This window comes from Centropristis striata, chromosome 13, assembly GCF_030273125.1.
Source record: "Centropristis striata isolate RG_2023a ecotype Rhode Island chromosome 13, C.striata_1.0, whole genome shotgun sequence".
Classification (NCBI taxonomy): domain Eukaryota; kingdom Metazoa; phylum Chordata; class Actinopteri; order Perciformes; family Serranidae; genus Centropristis; species Centropristis striata.
In genome coordinates this window covers 36,945,518-36,965,106 of record NC_081529.1, presented here as the reverse complement: position 1 = coordinate 36,965,106, position 19,589 = coordinate 36,945,518, and the positions used below count along the sequence as shown (strand labels likewise).

Genomic DNA, 19,589 nt, shown 5'->3' with positions numbered 1-19,589 from the left:
TTAATGGTAAATTAACTATAAACTTACATTAATATACCATCTATTAGCCATTTATAAATGATTTAGTTAGTTAAACATTAATAAATATGTATTTACCATTCTAAATGGCCTACATACGGTTTAAAACTGATGATTAAACATTAATAAACTGTTTACCATTCATAAATGATGGATATTGTAAAGTGTTACCATTGTTTTTATAATTGAATCTTTAGAAATTAGTGTTAATGAATGATTAGGTAATATGGTGACATTAATGTGGCGATATAGCCAGACAATGAGATACTATTGGTTGTTTTCACAATATTATAGGCTAATAGAAGCATAATACCTTCAAAATCACATAAAAAATTATGTGTTATTACCATTTTCTAATTGTGAAATTCATCCTCCTCTTGTCACAAACATTTCTTTTGTAATGCTGTAAAAATAGCACGTTTAATACTGTGACTTGTTATCTTGAAACAACCGTTTTGACTGTTGAACGGATGTTTATGAGCACACACTTATGGGCGTGGAGGGTTTTTCCTGCACATTTAACAGCTGCTCTCTGTTTTGCTACTTTTCACTTTCACTTTTGTTAAGTTGAGGCAGAGTAAAAGGCCATCATTTGTTCTGTCAAGACTACAAAACTACTTCTTTCAGGTTAGGGGTAAAAAGTTCCCGGTTAGAGGTTATAAAACATACTTTCAAAGTTAAACAACTGCTCATAAATGCCAAAGATGAAGTAGTTATAAGGACGCTGGTTATTTAATATGATGATGCACTGAAGAGGAGTTACATTACCTCATATAACATTGTTTACTTTTGGTTTCACACAGGTCTCCTGTGTTTCTTTGTTTATAACTATTACTATGTTTTAGGTCCATTTTTGCCTTGTTACATACATTTGAGTACATACACATAATTAATACAAAGCTATTACCATGTTATTAAAGAGCTGGAATGTAAAGTGCTGCCACTTAAATGATAAATACATCTGTAAAATAATTTAAATACATAAGTTAAGTAGTCAAGGTACATAAACAAGACAATGTTCTCACTCTTTACACTATGTTGTCTGACTTTTGGAGTGCTTGCTCTGAGCGTCTTATATCACTTTGACTTGAAATTAATAGTGATAAATAGTGAATAGTGATATATTGTTACATATATCCATAGTTGTACATGTATATATTTCCATTTTTCAATTTTATTCTATTGTACATATCTCTATTTTACTATTTTACCTTATATTATTCTACATTTTATATTTCTACTTGTTCATATTTTTATTTAACTTAAGACTGGCACTTTTATTTGTATTGTTGTAAATCTAGTGTAGAGTGCTTTTTACTTTTTTTTTTACCTGTATTTGTTTACAGAAGTACTTATTCTATTCTCATACAGCATTCTAGAGTATTTCTAATGTAATGTAATCTAATAACACAGCAAAACACTTTGATTTAGGGTGGGACCAGGCAGGGTCTGTGTTCTTGTAAGTCACATGGTTGACTATAAACTAAACATAAGTGAAAGTAAGAAACCCTATAAATACCCCTCCTCCATTTCACTGTAGTCAGTCTCTCCAGAGCCACATGAGAGAAGGTAAGGACCAAATTATGTCGTAAAATATTGTGAAAGGGAAACAAAAATGCTATTTGCTTATTTTCTGGTAGTGGTGAACTTGTTTAGTTGATTTGGTTTTAATTTACTACCTAACCCTTATTTTTACTGTTTCATTTTGTTGGACTATTTATAACTATTTATTTTACTTTTATTTCAATTTTATGAGACATAACTTTTTAGGTAAGCCCTGAGAGGCAATGTACATAAACAACACAATGTTAACTTTCTCACTCTTTACACCATGGGTCTCAAACTGGCGGCCCGTGGGCCAATTGTGGGCCTCAACGATATTTTGTGGCCCCCACCTTGGTATGAAAGTTTAATCTGAGTTTTATATGAATGGCACTTTACCGTGTTGTGTGTGGAAGGTCCCTTTAATTACTTTTTTGGTAATTTTGTGTCTTTTTTTTAAGTGATTTAGGTTTTTTTTCTGTCATTTTGTGTCTTTTTTTTGTAATTTTGTGTCTTTTTTAGATAATTTTGTCTTTTTTTAATAATTTTGTGTCTTTTTAAAATAATTTTGTGTCTGTTTTTAATCACTTTGTGTCTTTTCTGTCTTTTTTTGGTAATTTTGTGTCTTTTTTGGTAATTGTGTCTTTTTTAAAAATAATTTTGTGTCTTTTTTGGTAATTCTGTGTCTTTTTTAAGTAATTTAGGTTTTTTTCTGTCATTTTGTCTTTTTTGGTCATTTTGTGTCTTTTTTTAAAATACTTTTGTGTCTTTTTTGGTAATTGTGTTTTTTTAAGTCATTTAGTGTTTTTTCAGTCATTTTGTGTCTTTTTTTTAGTAATTTTGTGTCTTTTTTTGGTCATTTTGATACTGCCTCCAGCGGCCCCCTAACTATTGAGATAATAGTTTGAGACCCCTGCTTTACACTATGTCGTCTGACTTTTGGAGTGCTTGTGTAGCGGCTTGGTACTCTCTCTGACGTTGTGTATTTACGACGAGGCGAGATGAAGACGACCATCTCATTTGGCATCCAGCTGTTTATTTCGGACACTGGCACAGGAATTAATTGTACAGTCAGTCAGGTTTTGCTCTCTCTCACACACACATGCACATCTGGAAAATATAAAATGAAAAGACAGTGCAGGTTAACTTGTGCCACTAGCCATTTTGTAAACAAAAAGAAAAGAAAAACACCGTCAACTTTTTACGAAAAAGGACAGGCTCAACCATAAGGGAGCTATATGTTCGAAAAAACACAACTTAAACCACCCCTTTGTAGTGAAAATAAAGTAATTAATAATAATTATAAAATAAATAAATAATAAAGGAAACCCTGACCCGCGGGGTTCACCACCCTAAACCACAGGGGTGCTGCGTTTAATTACTATGAGACAAACAAGTTTGTGTGTTGAGAGATGAGTTTTTATATGGCAAGTGGAATCAAATTTCTTATTAACTCCGTTACACTTGCTCTGAGCGTCTTATATCACTTTGACTTACAATGAATAGTGATAACACAGCAAAATACTTTGATTTATGACATTTCATGACACCAGGGTGGGGTCACATGGTTTGCTATAAACTATAGCAAACTATAAACAAAAGTGAAAGTAAGAGACCCTATAAATACCCCTCCTCCATTTCACTGTAGTCAGTCTCTCCAGAGCCACATGAGAGAAGGTAAGGACCAAATTCTGTCGTAAAATATTGTGATAAGGAAACAAAAATGCTATTTGCTTATTTTCTGGTAGTGGTGAAGTTGTTTAGTTGATTTGGTTTTAATTTACTACCTAACCCTTATTTTTACTGTTTCATTTTGTTGGACTATTTACTGAAGTCAACTAAAAGAATTTATTTCACTTTTATTTAAATTTTGTAAATTCTGACAGAACTTTTTAGGTAAGCCCTGAAGAAAGTTTTGTGGGGAAAAAAGCAATACAGCCATGGGAGGGTCATACTCTTCAGAGTCAGATTCAGAGTCAGAGTCTCCTCCTCCTCCTCCTCGTAGTGAGTTCCCTTTACTGCAAAGGTTTTTCTTAAATCTAATAATGACAACATTAACAAAAAGCAATGCATAGTGGTCATTTTTAAAATACAGCCTTGTCTCACCTTATGTTAACATGTGTTATTTTCCTTGTAGAGTGCTTTGATCAGCCATGGAGGACTCTGCCATAGTGAGTATGAACAAAATTTTTTAATGCCCTCTTTAGTGTGGTTTTGCTCCTTAAAACACAAGTTAAATGCCTGGTGTGTGTGTGTGTGTGACAACAATAAAACAATCACTATGTTCCTGTTGTGCATTTAATAATAATAGCAACAACAATCAGAGTCTCACCTTTATGAGAAACTACCAACCTGGAAACGGGGAGGTCAGTCGTCTCAGGATTCTGCTTCATGGACCAATCGGTGCCGGCAAGTCCAGTTTCATCAACTCCGTGGACACTGTCTTACAAGGCAGAGTTACCGGTCGAGCTCCGACAGATGCAATCTCTGGGAGAAGCTTCACCACAAAGGTAACTATTGAATGTGGTGAAAATAAGCTAAAAGAGGTTCCATGATTCTTAAAAGTTTCATACAAAAAACCCGACATTGCACAGGTACATCTCAAAAAATTAGAATATCATGAAAAAGTTCAATATTTTTTGTCAGTTATTTCAGAAAGTGAAACTCATACATTATATAGATTCATTACACACAGAGTGAAATATCTCAAGCATTTTTTTCTTGTAATTTTGATGATTCTGGCTTAGAGAGTATGAAAACACTAAACTCAGTGTCTCAGAAAATTAGAATATTGTGAAGAAGTTTGAGATTTTTTCCCCCGTAAATTTGTATTTTTTTGTCTTCAATTTTTGATTTTTTTTCTTGTAAATTTTAGATTTTTTTTCTTGTAAATTTTAGATTTTTTTCTTGTAAATTTATGATTTTTTTCTTGTAAATTTTAGATTATTTTCTTGTAAATTTTAGATTTTTTTTGTCTTAATTTCTTTTTTCTCATAAATTTCAGATTTTCTTTTCATAATTTTGTATTTTTTCTCTTAAATTTGTGATTTTTTTCTTGTAAATTTTGATTTTTTTTTCTCGTAAATTTGAGATTTTTTTTTTCTTGTAAATTTCTTTTCTCTTGTTATTTTGAAGATTGTGGCTTAGAGATAATGAAAACATATAAAAGTAGAATATAGCTGGTGAGTGTAATGTGCTGGTCCTGGGTCAGTGGTGGTTTGGGGCCATGTCCTCTGCTGCTGTTGGTCCACTGGGTTTTATCAAGTCCACAGTCAACATAGCAGGAGGAGGAGGAGGAGGAGGAGGAGGTCCATCTAGCAGGACATTTTAGAGGAGGAGGAGGAGGAGGAGGAGGAGGAGGAGGAGGAGGAGGAGGAGGAGGAGGAGGAGGAGGAGGAGGAGGAGGAGGAGGAGGTCCATCTAGCAGGACATTTTAGAGTCTTCATGCTTCCAGCAGCTCTTTGGAGATGCTGCTGGTTTCTTGGCACCTGGCCACACTGGCAAAGGTACCAAAAGCTGCTTCAATGACCATGGTGTTACTGGGCTGGACTGGCCAGCAAACTCCCCATAGGAGTCTATGGGCTGTTGTCAAGAGGAAGGTGAGCTGAAGGCTGCTATAAAAGCAACATGGTGCTGTAGGCTGATCTCCTCCATGCCACCAAGTATTAATGCACTAATTCATGATTCAAAAGGAGCCCAACCAAGTATTGATGGAGAGAAATGAACAGACTTTTCAGAAGCCTGGCATTTGTGTTTAAAATATCCTTTTTTGTTGATCTTATGTAATATTCTAATTTACTGAGACACTGAGTTTTGTTTTTTCATTATCTCTAAGCCAGAATCATCAAAATTATTAGAAAAACTTATTTCACTCTATGTGTGATGAATCTATATAATATACAAGTTTCACTTTCTGAAATAATTGACAAAAAAAATTCAACTTTTTCATGATATTCTAATTTTTACAGATGTACCTGTAGTATTACTGACCAAATGAATGCATTTCCTGTGGAAGTTTGTGAAGAACAAAGTAACATAAGGAATATAGAAATTGGAGGTAGAAATGAACTTTGAGCATGTAGTGTTCTAGTTTGAAAGAGCAGGGCGAAGCAACAAGTCACTCATTTAATTATTTTGAACAAAGTTTATTTCTAAAAACGTTTCCAATCCTGTATTTTGTCAATGAGGGTTTCTTTGCTGCATAAAATTAAGCAAAGTAGATATTTTTGTTCAATATTTTCATACTATGTAGATTTGCTAAAATGATGCAAATAATTGCACCTTCTGTTTGCAGTACACAACGTACAAGTTCAAGAAAGCTTCGGGTGGCTTTTATTCTTTCGTTTTCAATGACATCATGGGATTCGAGAAAGCCACCAACACTGGAGTTGATGTGGAAGAGGTCAAACTGGCCCTGAAAGGACATGTTGCAGAAAATCATGTGGTATGATCCTCTCTGAACTCTGATCATTTAAAGGTGTCCTGTGGAGTTTTCTACGCAGCAAAGAAAAGACATGTTTCCATTCAGTCAAATGTGTTGAGTGCATTTCCTAACTCATATAACAGTTGTAAAATTGTTTGAATTCTGCATTGTTTACATGTTTACTACTACAGCAACAAACGTCAGACAAATTCAACAAAACTGCAGCTTTTTTTTAATTTTTACTACCGTGAACCGTAAGTGTATGTACAAGGACGTGCGCTTTTTTTTTTTTTTAGAAAAATTTGATTAGACCACCCTTGTTTTCTTCAGTTTCTTGTTCATTTTAATGCCTGGTAAAACTAAAAGTACATTTGTTTGGACACATATGATAACAACAAAAATAGCTGATCAGAGTTTAATTTAAGAGCTGATATCTAGCCATTTTCCATGGTTTTCTTGATAATAACCATAATCATTATCAAGAAAAACATGGAAAATGTCTAGATATCAGCTCTTAAATTAAATTCTTATCAGCTATTTTTGTTGTTATCATTATATTTGTCCTAACAAATTTACCTTTAGTTGTACCAGGCAATAAAATGAACAAGAAATTGAAGGAAAAGGGTGGTCTACTAATATTTTCCATGACTGCATGTGTCGTTGGCCCACCCCCGCAGAGTAGGGCATAGGGGTCGGGTGCAGTGTGAGTCGGGCAGCAGGCGAAGGAGGGTACCTGAGCGTGCTGACCCCTGACCCCCAGCTCCAGCGGCTCTGGGGACGTGGAACGTCACCTCGCTGGCAGGGAAGGAACCCAAGCTTGTGCAGGAGGTGGAGCGTTACCAACTAGAGATAGTTGGACTCACCTCCACGCATAGCCTGGGCTCTGGAACCAAACTCCTGGAGGGAGGCTGGACTCTCTCCTTTTCCAGAGTTGCCCAGGGTGAGAGGCGCCGGGCGGGTCTGGGGATACTCACAAGCCCCCGGCTGAGCGCCGCTGTGTTGGGGTTCTTCCCGAGGAACGAGAGGGTCGCCTCCTTGCGGCTGCAAGTCGCGAGGAGAAGGTCTCTGACTGTTGTCTGTTCTTATGCACCGAACAGCAGTTTGGAGTACCCGGCCTTCTTGGAGTCTCTGGGTGGTGTCCTGGAAGGGGAACCACCTGGGGACTCTATAGTTCTTCTGGGAGACTTCAACACTCACCTGGGTAACGATGTTGGTACCTGGAGGAGGTGATTGGGAGGAACGACCTATCCGAACCCGAGTGGTGTTTTGTTATTGGGCTTCTGTGGTAGTCATGGATTGTCCATAACGAACACCATATTAGAACATAGAGTTGTTCATAAGTGTACCTGGTACCAGAGCACTCTAGATGATCGATTTCATTATCGTATCATCAGATCTGCGGCCGCATGTTCTGGACACTCGGGTGAAGAGAGGAGCAGAGCTGTCAACTAACTGCTGGACAGACCTGGCAAGCCAAATGTGTAGTGAGGGTGAACTCTGAACGTCTAGCGGAGGCCCCTGTCTGCAGGGACGGAAGAATTTCTCCAGCATCCTGGATGAGGTTGGGAACATGGAGTCCGAATGGGCCATGTTCAAAGCCTCAATTGTTGATGCGGCTGGTAGGAGCTGTGGCCTGAAGGCGTCGGTGCCTGTCGTGGCGGCAACCAAAGAACCTGCTGGTGGACACCAGTGGTGACGGAGGCCGTCAGGCTGAAGAAGGAGGCCTTTCGGTCTTGGCTAGCTCAGGGGTCTCCGGAAGCAGCAGACAGTTACCGTTCGGCAAGGAGGGCTGCAGCTGCGGCGGTCGCTGAAGCAAAAACTAGGGTAGGGGAGGAATTCGGGGAGCCCATGGAGGAGGACTTTTGGTCGGCCTCAAAGAGGTTCTGGAAAACCGTCGGGCGACTCAGGAAGGGAAAGCAGGGCTTGGCCCAAACTGTGTTCAGCGGGGGAGGAGACCTGCTGACCCGACCTGGGGATGTCCTCAGACGGTGGAAAGAACACTTTGAGGAACTCCTTAATCCAGCCAACACGTCCTCTGTGGAGGAGGCAGAGTCTGAAGACTCAGGGGAAGACTCACCAGTGTCCCTGGCAGAGGTCGCAGAGGTAGTCAAAAAGCTACCCGGCGGCAAGGCGCCAGGGTTGGATGAGATTCTCCCTGAGATGCTGAAGGCTCTGGACATTGTTGGGCTGTCATGGTTGACACGCCTCTTCAGTGTCGCGTGGAGGTCTGGGACAGTGCCAGTGGAGTGGCAGACCGGGGTGGTGGTTCCCATTTTTAAAAAGGGACCGGAGGGTGTGTTCCAATTACCATGGAATCACACTCAGCCTCCCCGGGAAAGTCTACTACAGGGAGCTGGAAAGGAGGCTCCGGCCGATTGTCCAACCTCAGATTCAGGCGGAACAATGCGGCTTCCGTCCTGGCCGTGGAACAACGGACCAGCTCTTTACCCTCCGAGACTTCTGGAGGGGTCATGGGAGTTTGCTCATCCAGTCTACACATGTTTTGTGGATTTGGAGAAGGCTTACGGCGTATCCCTCGGGGAGTCTTGTGGGGGGTACTGCGGGAATATGGGATACCGGGCTCGTTGCTATAGCTACCCAGTCCCTATATAACCAAAGTGAGAGCTGTGTCCGCATACTCGGCACAACGTCAAACACGTTCCCGGTGGGTGTTGGCCTCCGCCAGGGTTGCCCCTTGTCTCAGATTCTGTTGGTGGTCTTCATGGACAGGATCTCAAGGCTCAGCCGGGGGGAGGAAGGGATTCGGTTTGGTGACCATAGAATTGCATCTCTGCTTTTTGCAGATGATGTGGTTCTTTTGTCTTCATCAGATAAGGACCAGGTTCTCTGCCGGAAAACGGTGGACTGCCCCCTCTGGGTGGGGAGAGGTACTGCCTCAAGCGAAGGAGTTCAAGTATCTTGCGGTCTTGTTCACGAGTGAGGGTAGAAGGGAGTGTGGTGAAGAAGGAGCTGAGCCGGAAGGCAAAGCCCTCAATTTACCGGTCGATCTACATTCCAACCCTCACCTATGGTCATGAGCTTTGGGTAGTGAACCAAAGAACGAGATATATCTCTCGCCTGGCCTGGGAACGCCTCAGGGTCCCCCAGGAGGAGCTGGATGTTGTGGCTGGGGAGAGGGACGCCTGGAATGCCCTGCTTAGCCTGCTGCCCCCGCGACCTGGCCCTGGATAAGCAGAGGAAAATGGATGGATGTGTTGTTATGGGTGGTATTGAAAAAAGACCTTTTCTGTTGTTTAGGTTGGAAATTTTATTGAAAAAGCGACAGACTCAAAGAAAAAGTGCTCCATAGCACTAGAGGGCAAAACCTCCACAGACTGCCTTTAATTTATTTATCTTTTACTACACGGTCACCCATAAAGTTGGAACAATTTGTTTTCAGACACAATCTGTTAATATTGGTTTCATTTTCATTGTGATATGTTTGTTAGAGATTGAGTAATGCAATTTTGAGAAGATATACACTTTATCTGTCAAGAATAAATCACATTGTCACAATCATTTCATGGAAAGAGGTAAAAAAAATATTTCATTCCAACTTCAGGGCGGCCGTGTATTTTGCACAAAACACAATTCACATTTTCACTTCAAAATAAATTGCATTGCAAAAAAGACATTATTTGACTGAATCTTTATCGTTTCGTAGTTCAATGCCCAACGGCGGTTGATGGCGGGTGATAGCGGTTACAGGTCATCTCCCACTCTGGCTGACAAAGTTCAAGTCCTGGTTTGTGTCATTCCTGCCAACCAAATAAATATAGTAGCTAAAGAAGTTGTGGAGAAGCTAAGAGATGTCAGACTCGCAGCCAGTGACATGGGTAAGGATTTTACTCTTTGTCAACTAATGGTGTCATATTGGGGTTTATGGTTACAAATAAATGCATAAAATACTGATTAGGTTTCTGTCTTGACAGGAATTCCCCAACTGGTTATTATCACCAAAGTGGATGAAGCCTGTCCTGAGGCGAAAAGAGATCTGAAGAATGTCTACAAGAGCAAGTACCTGAAGGAACTGGTGGGTTTCTACTGGTGCTTGGTATCATGTGATCACTCAATTCAAATATTATTTACATTCTACATCCCAAACAGACTAAAGTCCATCTGTCTGACTAACTTTTCCAGCATTTTTTAAAATGTAATTCAGTAGTGATTCGTGTTTTGTTTCCGGATTCAATGGAATAATTGAATGATGAGATGATACATGGACACTATTGTTTTTTAGATTTTAAATATTGAAATGTTTAAAAAGTTTTCAGAATTTTGGCATGAAAAAATCTCCTTTGGTCACCACCTTGCTGTGTAACTGAAATGCTGTTACTTTAACACTCAGGTCGACAAATGCCACCTTTTCATGGGGATTCCAGTGAACTGCATCTTTCTTGTGAAGAACTACAATTCAGAAGTCGATCCCAACGATGTGACTGATGCTCTGATACTGAGCGCACTGAAGCAGATGGTTAACTTTGGTGACGACTACGTCAGCTACCTCGAGTAGACCTGCTGCTGCTGAGGCAAACACATTCTCATGAATGGGTTTGTATGATTCCCCACAAAAAGTACCGCACTGAAATTCGTATCATACATTAAGTTTACATTAAGCTTAGGTGCCAACAGCAGAGTTAATGTGAGGAAAAAAGAACAGGGTTAGGGTTATAAAAGCTACTTCTGTACACAACTTCCAACGGGACACGAACACCAGCCTCCAGGTCTGCTGGTCTCCTGTTGTTCTGGCCTCAGGCATTAAAAAACATTTTTTACTGACTGGGCTGCTGGTGTTTGTGAGATCCATCCACCACAGCTTCCAACCGCCCTATAGGCGCCTACATGGCTTTAATTCTATCCCACCAGAGAAAATCTATGCAATTTGTGGAAAAGCTACACATTCCAGGGCATTACTTTTGGTAGGAAATCATACAAACCCTTCATGAGAGCATTCTGCTGAGACAAACCTTGAATGATTAAGATATGAAGTAAAATAACTTCAGTGTTATCTGCATGTTTTCTTATCCATTTAGCTTTGAGTGTTTACTGTATTGTAAGGCCTGCAAGACATTTTTAGGTGAAAAAAACCACCCTTTCTGAGAAGCTGTAGCAGTTTCTTCTGTACAACCATTCCAAGTTAAAGCTGATTGTTTTTTACCAACAGTTTGGCTTATGGCCACTGGTATAGTCTTCTTAATAAAGAAAGAAAAGGGTCATGCTTTCAAGCTGTAAGTTTGTTTTAAAGAAAACAGCCACAATTGGCAAAAATGTCATCATGCATGTTTTTTGTTGTTTTTCATTTTTTATTTTACTAATACTCTTGCAGTTATATTGTTTGATTCCACATTTGTTTGCAACTACGTGAGTTTTTTGTTGTTGTCACAATGTATCTTTACTGTAATGAATAAAGTATGAATAAGCTTTACAAAACCTGATGCTGCATCTTTTCTTTTGCCGAAACATGAATTCTAATGATATATGTGACGAGGCATCAAACTGTGGAGTGATGTTTAGCAATCAATGTTACATTTATAATTCAGGGACATTCACCAACAAACATATCATTTAAAAAAAAAAACATATTTAATCTGCTGATTGTCTTTCAGTGATGTACTTTAATTGTTTACATTTTTTCGTTTCTATTTGCTTCTAGAATAACAAAAAGACAAAATGACATCTACTGAGCCAAACGCCTGCATCCTGGCACTTCAAAATGCTCAGCACAGCAGCCATTCTCGGTGAGTGAAGATTATAAAGTAAACAGAAACCAAAACTTTACTGAATGTGGTTTGTATTCTCTAAAACAGGGGTCTCAAACTCAAATTAACTGGGGGCCGCTGGAGGCAGCATCAAAATGACCAAAAAAAGACACAAAATTACCAAGAAAGTAATTAAAGGGACTTTCCACACACAACACGGTAAAGTGTCATTCATATAAAACTCACATTAAACTTTCATATCAAGGTGGGGGCCACAAAATATCGTCACGAGGGCCACAATTGGCCCGCAGGCCGCGAGTTTGAGACCCCTGGTCTAAAACCACAGCAACAGTGCTGAAGACTACATGAAACAACACGTTGCATGTACACGTTCAGGTACTTTCCACGGTGTATCAGCTCAGTGATTCTGCTGCCTCGGGACTTTTTTGGTGTAGCAGCGTTGGTAAAAAAGTCTGACTTTAAGTTACGTGATTGGCTATCATCTAAAATGGGTGAAAGGAAGTGGATAACCTATAAAACAACTTTCTGCCAACTTGAAGTGGCACTCTGTCCAGGGCTGCTTAAGAGAAGGTAAGGACTGTTTATTTTGTCAATCCTCCTCATGCTAGCATCATTTTACTTATTTATTCTCTCTCTAGACCAGGGATGGGCATCTTAAATGCTGCAGGACCTCAGTTTATCATGTTCACCACCACAGGGCCACATATAGGAGCATCACTTCACCAGATATGATGAAACTGACATTTTAAATATGTTTACAGTGCAGTAATCTAACATATTTCATGCTCTAATGCATGTTTAACAATAGGAATACAAAAGGTTTGAAGCAAATAAAAAAATATTTTTTCAGTGCAAGAACAGCAGAGCAGACCAACATTAATTACAAGAAGTCATTTTGTGCATTTTTACACTGCACTTTTAAGATTTCACGCTCAAATTAATATAGTTGTACTGAGGGCCACTTCAAGTGAGGGTGAGGGCCGTATGTGGCCCCCGGGCCTCCAGTTGCCCATTCCTGATCTATATGATGGATGTGTGATTTAGATGTAGTAACGTAAATGTACCACTAGAGGTCAGTCTATGTTCACCATGTTTTCACTTGTATCAGTAAAGAGTTCGTCTCACATTATTCCACATTTCACAACGTTGACAGAATCTGTAGAATATTTCACAGCTGTTGAAGATGTATATTTGGAGCTATTATTTATGGCCCTTCATATTTTAACTGTCGCTGCACATTTGACTGTAATGCATTTGATTAAAAAATATCAGAATAACAATTATGCATGTTTTAAATCAGGGGTCTCAAACTTGCGGCCCACGGGCCAATTGTGGCCCTCGTGACAATATTTTGTGGCCCCCACCTTGATATGAAAGTTTAATGTGAGTTTTATATGAATGGCACTTTACCGTGTTGTGTGTGGAAGGTCCCTTTAATTACTTTTTGGGGTAATTTTGTGTCTTTTTTAAATAATTTTGTGTCTTTTTTTTAAATAATTTTGTGTCTTTTTTGGTAATTTTGTGTCTTTTTTGTAATTTTGTGTCTTTTTTTGGTAATTCTGTGTGTTTTTTAAATAATTTTGTGTCTTTTTCAATAATGTTGTGTCTTTTTTTAATCATTTTGTCTTTTAATAATTCTGTGTCTTTTTTTTTGTAATTCTGTCTTTTTTAAGTAATTTAGTTTTGCTGTCAATTTGTGTCTTTTTTGTAATTTAGTGTCTTTTTGGGTCATTTTGTGTCTTTTTTAAATAATTTTGTGTCTTTCGGTAATTCTGTATATTTTTTGGTCATTTTTGTGTATTTTTTTAGTAATTTTGTGTCTTTTTTTGGTCATTTTGATACTGCCTCCAGCAGCCCCCAGGTAATTTGAGTTTGAGACCCCTGTTTTAAATTGATTTTTAATGTTATAAATTGATAGAAACCCACTGGCTGCTCAAACATACAAGCAAAAAAAAACCCAATAATAATATCAGCAAATAAGGCATCAACATGTACCATCATGTTAATATCCTATTTTTATTTAACCCTTGCATTGTCTTCTTTGATTCTACTACTGAGCAGTTACAAGCCAACATCTTATTCCTAGCCTCCATGATTCCTTGCATGAATTATTGGTGCAACTAATGCTCTTTCATATAGCACCCAAGAAGTTATACATGTGAAAACTTTACCTACAACTTTAAAATTGATTCACCATTTCCCCTTCAATGTACAGTTGTTGTGACATAACACAAAGTAAATGACAAATCATCACACTGTTTCAGAGTCTTTATTTTTGTCTTGAAGAAATATATTTCCTTACAAAAAGCAGCATGATTGGACAGACAAACAGCTGATTCAGACGAATGAAGGCAGCACTTGAAGAATTGTGGCCGTGCATGGACACAGTTGTCATTCATCGAGCGGCGAGTTGACAACAACACCAACCCACCGACAGCGATGAATGTGAACAGGAACCTGCTCTGGTGGACCGCCAACCTGCTCTGGTGGACCACCGACCTGCTCTGGTGGACCAGCATCATGTTCCCAGTCAGGAACCATCAACGAGTAAGCAGCCAATCAGATGTCAAGAACAGAAGGACTTCAGACAAAATGTAAGAAGCAGCCAACCACGTACAGAATTCATTCTACTATATATGGTTTATGTTTCCCTTCCACCTACCTTGTGTGCAGTGATGGAAGAAGTTTTTAGATCTGGACACGCTTGTGATATTATCACGTTATTTCAGGATAATTAGAATTTCACGTTATCAAGTGAAATTATCAAGTTATTTAATTTTCATGATATTTTCATGTTATAACGTGATATACAGCGTTAGCCCGCTAGCCCGTATCAATCACATTGCAGTTAAACAAATCAAATAAATGAATGATTCACGTTTTAGTTGGTCCCTCTCAACGGCAGCGAGCTGGTCTGGGTCTTGCTAGCCCGCTAACGTTAGCATGCAACATGGTCTCACAGGAATCCATGAAATAGCCACGGAATCACTCAAATTTCAGTGAAACTGACACTGATTTCGCTACAATGCAAGTTAATGCCAGTCATATCCCGTGGCTATTCCAACATACAAAGTGATTATGTACATCCACTGAGTGAATATTTAGAAAATAAAACATATATTTCTCACTAGAAATGTGATCAAAATCCATTTTTATGCAGACACTAAGTCAAAATATTGATTTTTTTCACTAAAAATGAGAGAACTGTCCGCCATGTTTTTTGTTCTGACCGCCGGGACCTTGAAAGTCGCGTGACTTGGAACAAACCAATAGGAACAAATATCCATGGAATAGCCACGGGATATGACTGTCATTAACTTGCATTGTAGCGAAATCCGTGTCAGTTTCACAGAATTTTGAGTGATTCCGTGGCTATTCCACGGATTTTGAGTTAAGCAAGTCCGTGGCTATTCCTGTGAGACCATGTTCTTAGGATGCTATGATCGCCGGCTAGACGTGTGCATCACTTTTAAGTGTCCTCTGGAAACACTTCTGTTGTGTTGTGGTCTTTGCAGCGTTTTCTAAATGCTGCTCTTGTGTTGTCAGATTGATGAAGATGTTTTTTTCTTGGTTTTGTGTATTTGCATGTGTTTTCTTCAGTTGCTGTGAGCTCTCAGGGCCACCGTAGATTCTGGTCTGTTTTTAAAATGCATGCAATATGTTTGAATTGAATGCTGAAAAAACAATATGAAAAATGTGACACAATACTAATACATTATAAACAGAAAGACAGTGGGAAAATGCAGTGCTCTCCATTTCTGGTACTTTCTGAAACTCATTTCAGTTTTTTTGGTAATTTTATGGGGGTTTTTAAAGGTAATTTTGTTTACATTTTTGGTTATTTTACCTCGTCAGTTGTCACGCAATTTCAACTTTATAAAAATTATTATTTGTATTGATGCAATTTTGCAAGCAGATTTGGATGTAAATCTAAAGACAGGGCTCAATTTAACTACTTAATATACTGTTATGAGGTTTAATTTAAAAATGTCTCATGACTTTAAATTTATCATGTTTTTTATGTTAAATCTCGACCTATAAAGTAACTAAAGCTGTCGGATAAATGTAGTGAAGTAAAAAGTTCAATATTTGCCTCTATTGTGGCACAATACTAATTTACATCATATACAGAAAGACAGTGAGAAAATGCAATGCTCTCCATTTCTGGTACTTTCTGAAACTAATTTTTGGTATTTTTCGGTAATTTTATGGGGTTTTTTAGGTAATTTTGTTGAAATTTTTTGGTTATTTTACCTCGTCTTTGGTCATTTTTGCTCAATTAGAACCTTTTTTTTGCAATTGTGTGTCTTTTTCGGTCTGTCAGATAAATGTAGTGGAGTAAAAAGTTCAATATTTGCCTCTATTGTGGCACAAAACTAATACATCATATACAGAAAGACAGTGAGAAAATGCAGTGCTCTCCATTTCTGCAGAGGAATAATGGTAACACTGTGAACTCAGAGCTTCTTCTCAGTATCTGGTGAGTCCGTGTAGCGATGAGAGCTCCAGTGGAAGGGTACACTCAACACTCGATGGTTTCTCTGAGTCACAAACTCACCGACAGCGTTGAATGTTCCCCAAGACTTGAAGAAGTGAGTGTGACAGCGAGCTGTCGTCCAGTGCTGCAGCGTGGAGACGGAGACAGGGACGAGCCTGGGGACGAGCCTGGGGACGAGCCTGGGGACGAGCCTGGGGACGAGCCTGGGGACGAGCCTGGGGACGCCCAACACCAAGAGACAGCAGCTGTGCAGGTGCACGCACACATTCTGACCAGTCATGTAGAGCCGACCCCCAATTTAACATGCATGTAATCCGTGACCCCCGCTCACTGAACAGAATCTCACATGCACAGTTCAGATCACCCAAAAAAGAAACAAAATGACCACAAAAAGACACAAAATTACTAAAAAAAAAACACAACATTACCCAAAAGACACAAAATGACCACAAAAAGACACAAATTGACCAAAAAAGACACAAAATTTCCAAAAAAGACACAAAATTACCAAAAAAGACACAACATTACCAAAGAAGAAACAAAATGACCACAAAATGACCACAAAAAGACACGAAATGACTAAAAAAAAGACACAAATTGACCACAAAATGATCAAAAAATACACAAAATTACCAAAAAAGACACAACATTACCTAAAAGACACAAAATTACCACAAAAAGACACAAATTGACCAAGAAAGACACAAAATTACCAAAAAAAATACACAACATGGCCCAAAGAAGAAACAAAATTACCAAATAAAGACACAAAATTACCAAAAAAAGGAAGCAAAATGACCAAAAAAGACAAAATTACCAAAAAAAAAACACAAAATTACCAAAAAAAGACACCAAATGACCAAAAAGACTAAAACACATGAACACATGAACACTTTAACACAGTGGAGACAGAGCTGACTTACAAAATGATTTGGCGACCCCCAGAAATCATCTCACGACCCCAATTGGGGTCGGGACCCCCAGGTTGAGAATAGCTGATGTAGTGGATAGAAAAGATACTATTTATGTGTTGTAACTGGGGAGATCAGGGACGTTTTCAAGTAACTTTTCCAAAAAATAAATAAAAATGCATTATCACAAGTACATGTAAATTCATATTTCATCTGTGAAATTATTATCCCAGTATTATCTGTCCAGATCATTTCCCTCAGATTTACTGTTTGATCTGGTTTTAGACTAAACACCTTTTTTGCAGTGTGCTAAATTTCCATAAGCATAAAAACTACTAAAGTTAAAATCTTTATCACCCTTTATCACAAAATGTACATGTAAATTCATATTTTCATCTGTGAAATATTTAATGTGACATGGCCAAAACCCACTTGTGCAAAAATGTATATTTAGCACATTTGCAACCCTCCTCACTCTCCCGGACCCAGACAGTATTCCTGATCATCTTCTTAGTAGATTTTCTGTAAAGTCCTGAATTAATTTTCCTTTTTTAGCTACACTGTAAAAAAGGTGTTTAGTCTAAAACCAGATCAAACAGTAAATCTGAGGGAAATGATCTTGCTGCATGGACAGATAATTTACCTTGACAAGATTTATTAAATTAAGATTATTAAATCTAGAAATAAGCATGTTGAACACTTAAAATAATACATTTTGTGTCTTTTTTTGGTGATTTTACATCTTTTGTGTCTTTTGTTTTTTGTGTGTCCTTTTTTTTTTCTTTTTTTGGTAATTTTGTGTCTTTTTTGGTCTTTTTGTGTCTTTTTTTCTTTTTGTGTATTTTTTGTGCCTTTTTTGTCTTCTTTTGTCTTTTTTGTGTCTGTTTTTGTGTCTGTTTTTGTCTTTTTTTTTTGGTCATTTTGTGTCTTTTTACATCTTCTTTTGATGACCAAAAAAGATGTACAAAAGAGATAAAGTAAAGCTGCCAGCAGTGATGAACTGGCCCGAGCAGAGTGACCTGATGATTATTTGGTTCTTACCAAGATAAAAAAAAAAACTTTAGATTTAGGCCCCGTTCGCACGAGGATGCTCGCGGGTGAAAACGACAAAATATTTTATGTGAAGTGCCTTTCGTTTAGACGGTGACGGCGTTTTTGGGGCTTAAAAACGCAAAAATCTGAAACCACCCTCCAAAGTGTAAAAGTTAGATCCTCTCCTCCGTAGCGTGTCGTCTACACTGACAAGACACAAAACTCTGATCTGATCTGCTCACGTCACGTATGTGTTTACGTCACATACATGCTCCAGGACAGGAAATAAAGAAACGTGGGATTATTTCCATGGTGGGACCTTCAAGCTGCTCTGGCAGCTCTAATAAACTTACAGGAGTCTTTCCACCAAATGTCCAGGATATGTACAGATAGTATTAGTGAACAGAGAAGGATCTGGAATTACCTCCATCACATTCTGGATGCAGCGATTGGTGGGAGGAGCCAGACGGCTGTGAACGAGACCTGGGAGATCTAGTGATGGAGGAGAACTTTGTGGAAGGAGTAGCTGATGAAAACTTCTGCATGCCCAAAGATGCTCTTATGGCTTTAAGTGATGCCGCCTGGCTGCATACAATCACATTTCACACACTTTTGCGTCACCGTATGCAGCAGATTTCCTCCTGAAAACGCTCGTCTAAACCAGGAATAAAAAGTGAAGACGAGACGCCACTTTTGCGTCTTCTGTTCAGACCGTCCTTGTGTGAACGGGGCCTTAGAAGTGTTAGATCATTTATCTTGTTTTAAGAGTTAATTTATTATTTTAAGTGTTCAACATGCTTATTTCTAGATTTAATAATCTTCATTTAATAAATCTTGTCAAGGTGAATTATCTGTCCATGCAGCAGATTATTTCCACGATGACACTTTGTTAAGCACTAACATCACATGTATATAACTTACGTGCACTAACCAGCTGACTCCATGACGGCTCAGGCCTCCAAATATAGTCTCACCTGAAACACAGTGGCAAAGAAACAAGAGACATTAGGTCACAACATGAGAAATCACTCATATAAAACAGTTACTGCTCAACACATACGAAGCACGAGGAAATGAAAAATACTTTCATTTAACCCTCTATGGTTCGGTGTTGCCCCATTTTTAACCTGTCAAATTTCTACAAGTCATGTTTTTGAGTGATGTGATACTTTAAAAAGAGGGAAGAGTATAGGGAACCAATAGAAATGCTTTAATTAGTCACATGACCTCCAGGAGGCCATGTTGAAACACTATTTTACAGACTTTTCCAAAGGAAACAGCTTTGACATATTGCGCCACAAAAAAATCACTCAAATATCTCTCTCTCTCTCTCTCTCTCTATATATATATATATATATATATATATTACTACTAATGATCACAAAAAGACAAAATGACCCAAAAAAAGACACAAAATTACCAAAAAAAGACACACATTGACCACA

General features: G+C 38.5%; 1 protein-coding gene across 1 annotated transcript; it reads left to right on the top strand.

Annotated features, from left to right (window-relative positions):
- The first annotated feature begins 3,549 nt into the window (after positions 1-3,549).
- LOC131983857 (interferon-induced protein 44-like) lies at positions 3,550-11,283 on the top strand. The gene is made up of 7 exons (XM_059348677.1): positions 3,550-3,564; positions 3,698-3,731; positions 3,872-4,070; positions 5,855-6,004; positions 9,648-9,819; positions 9,916-10,016; positions 10,332-11,283. Exons 3-7 carry the CDS (start codon positions 3,897-3,899, stop codon positions 10,494-10,496), a joined length of 762 nt encoding a protein of 253 aa, XP_059204660.1. The 5' UTR covers positions 3,550-3,564; positions 3,698-3,731; positions 3,872-3,896; the 3' UTR covers positions 10,497-11,283.
- Positions 11,284-19,589: the final 8,306 nt, after the last annotated feature.

What these genes read in the sequence shown, in the direction of transcription:
- LOC131983857 (XM_059348677.1), top strand. Translation starts at nt 3,897, where the DNA reads ATGAGAAACTACCAACCTGGAAACGGGGAGGTCAGTCGTCTCAGGATT. An exon ending in ATGTTGCAGAAAATCATGTG is followed by an intron (nt 6,005 to 9,647) that starts GTATGATCCTCT and finishes ATCGTTTCGTAG; the next exon opens with TTCAATGCCCAACGGCGGTT. An exon ending in ACTCGCAGCCAGTGACATGG is followed by an intron (nt 9,820 to 9,915) that starts GTAAGGATTTTA and finishes CTGTCTTGACAG; the next exon opens with GAATTCCCCAACTGGTTATT.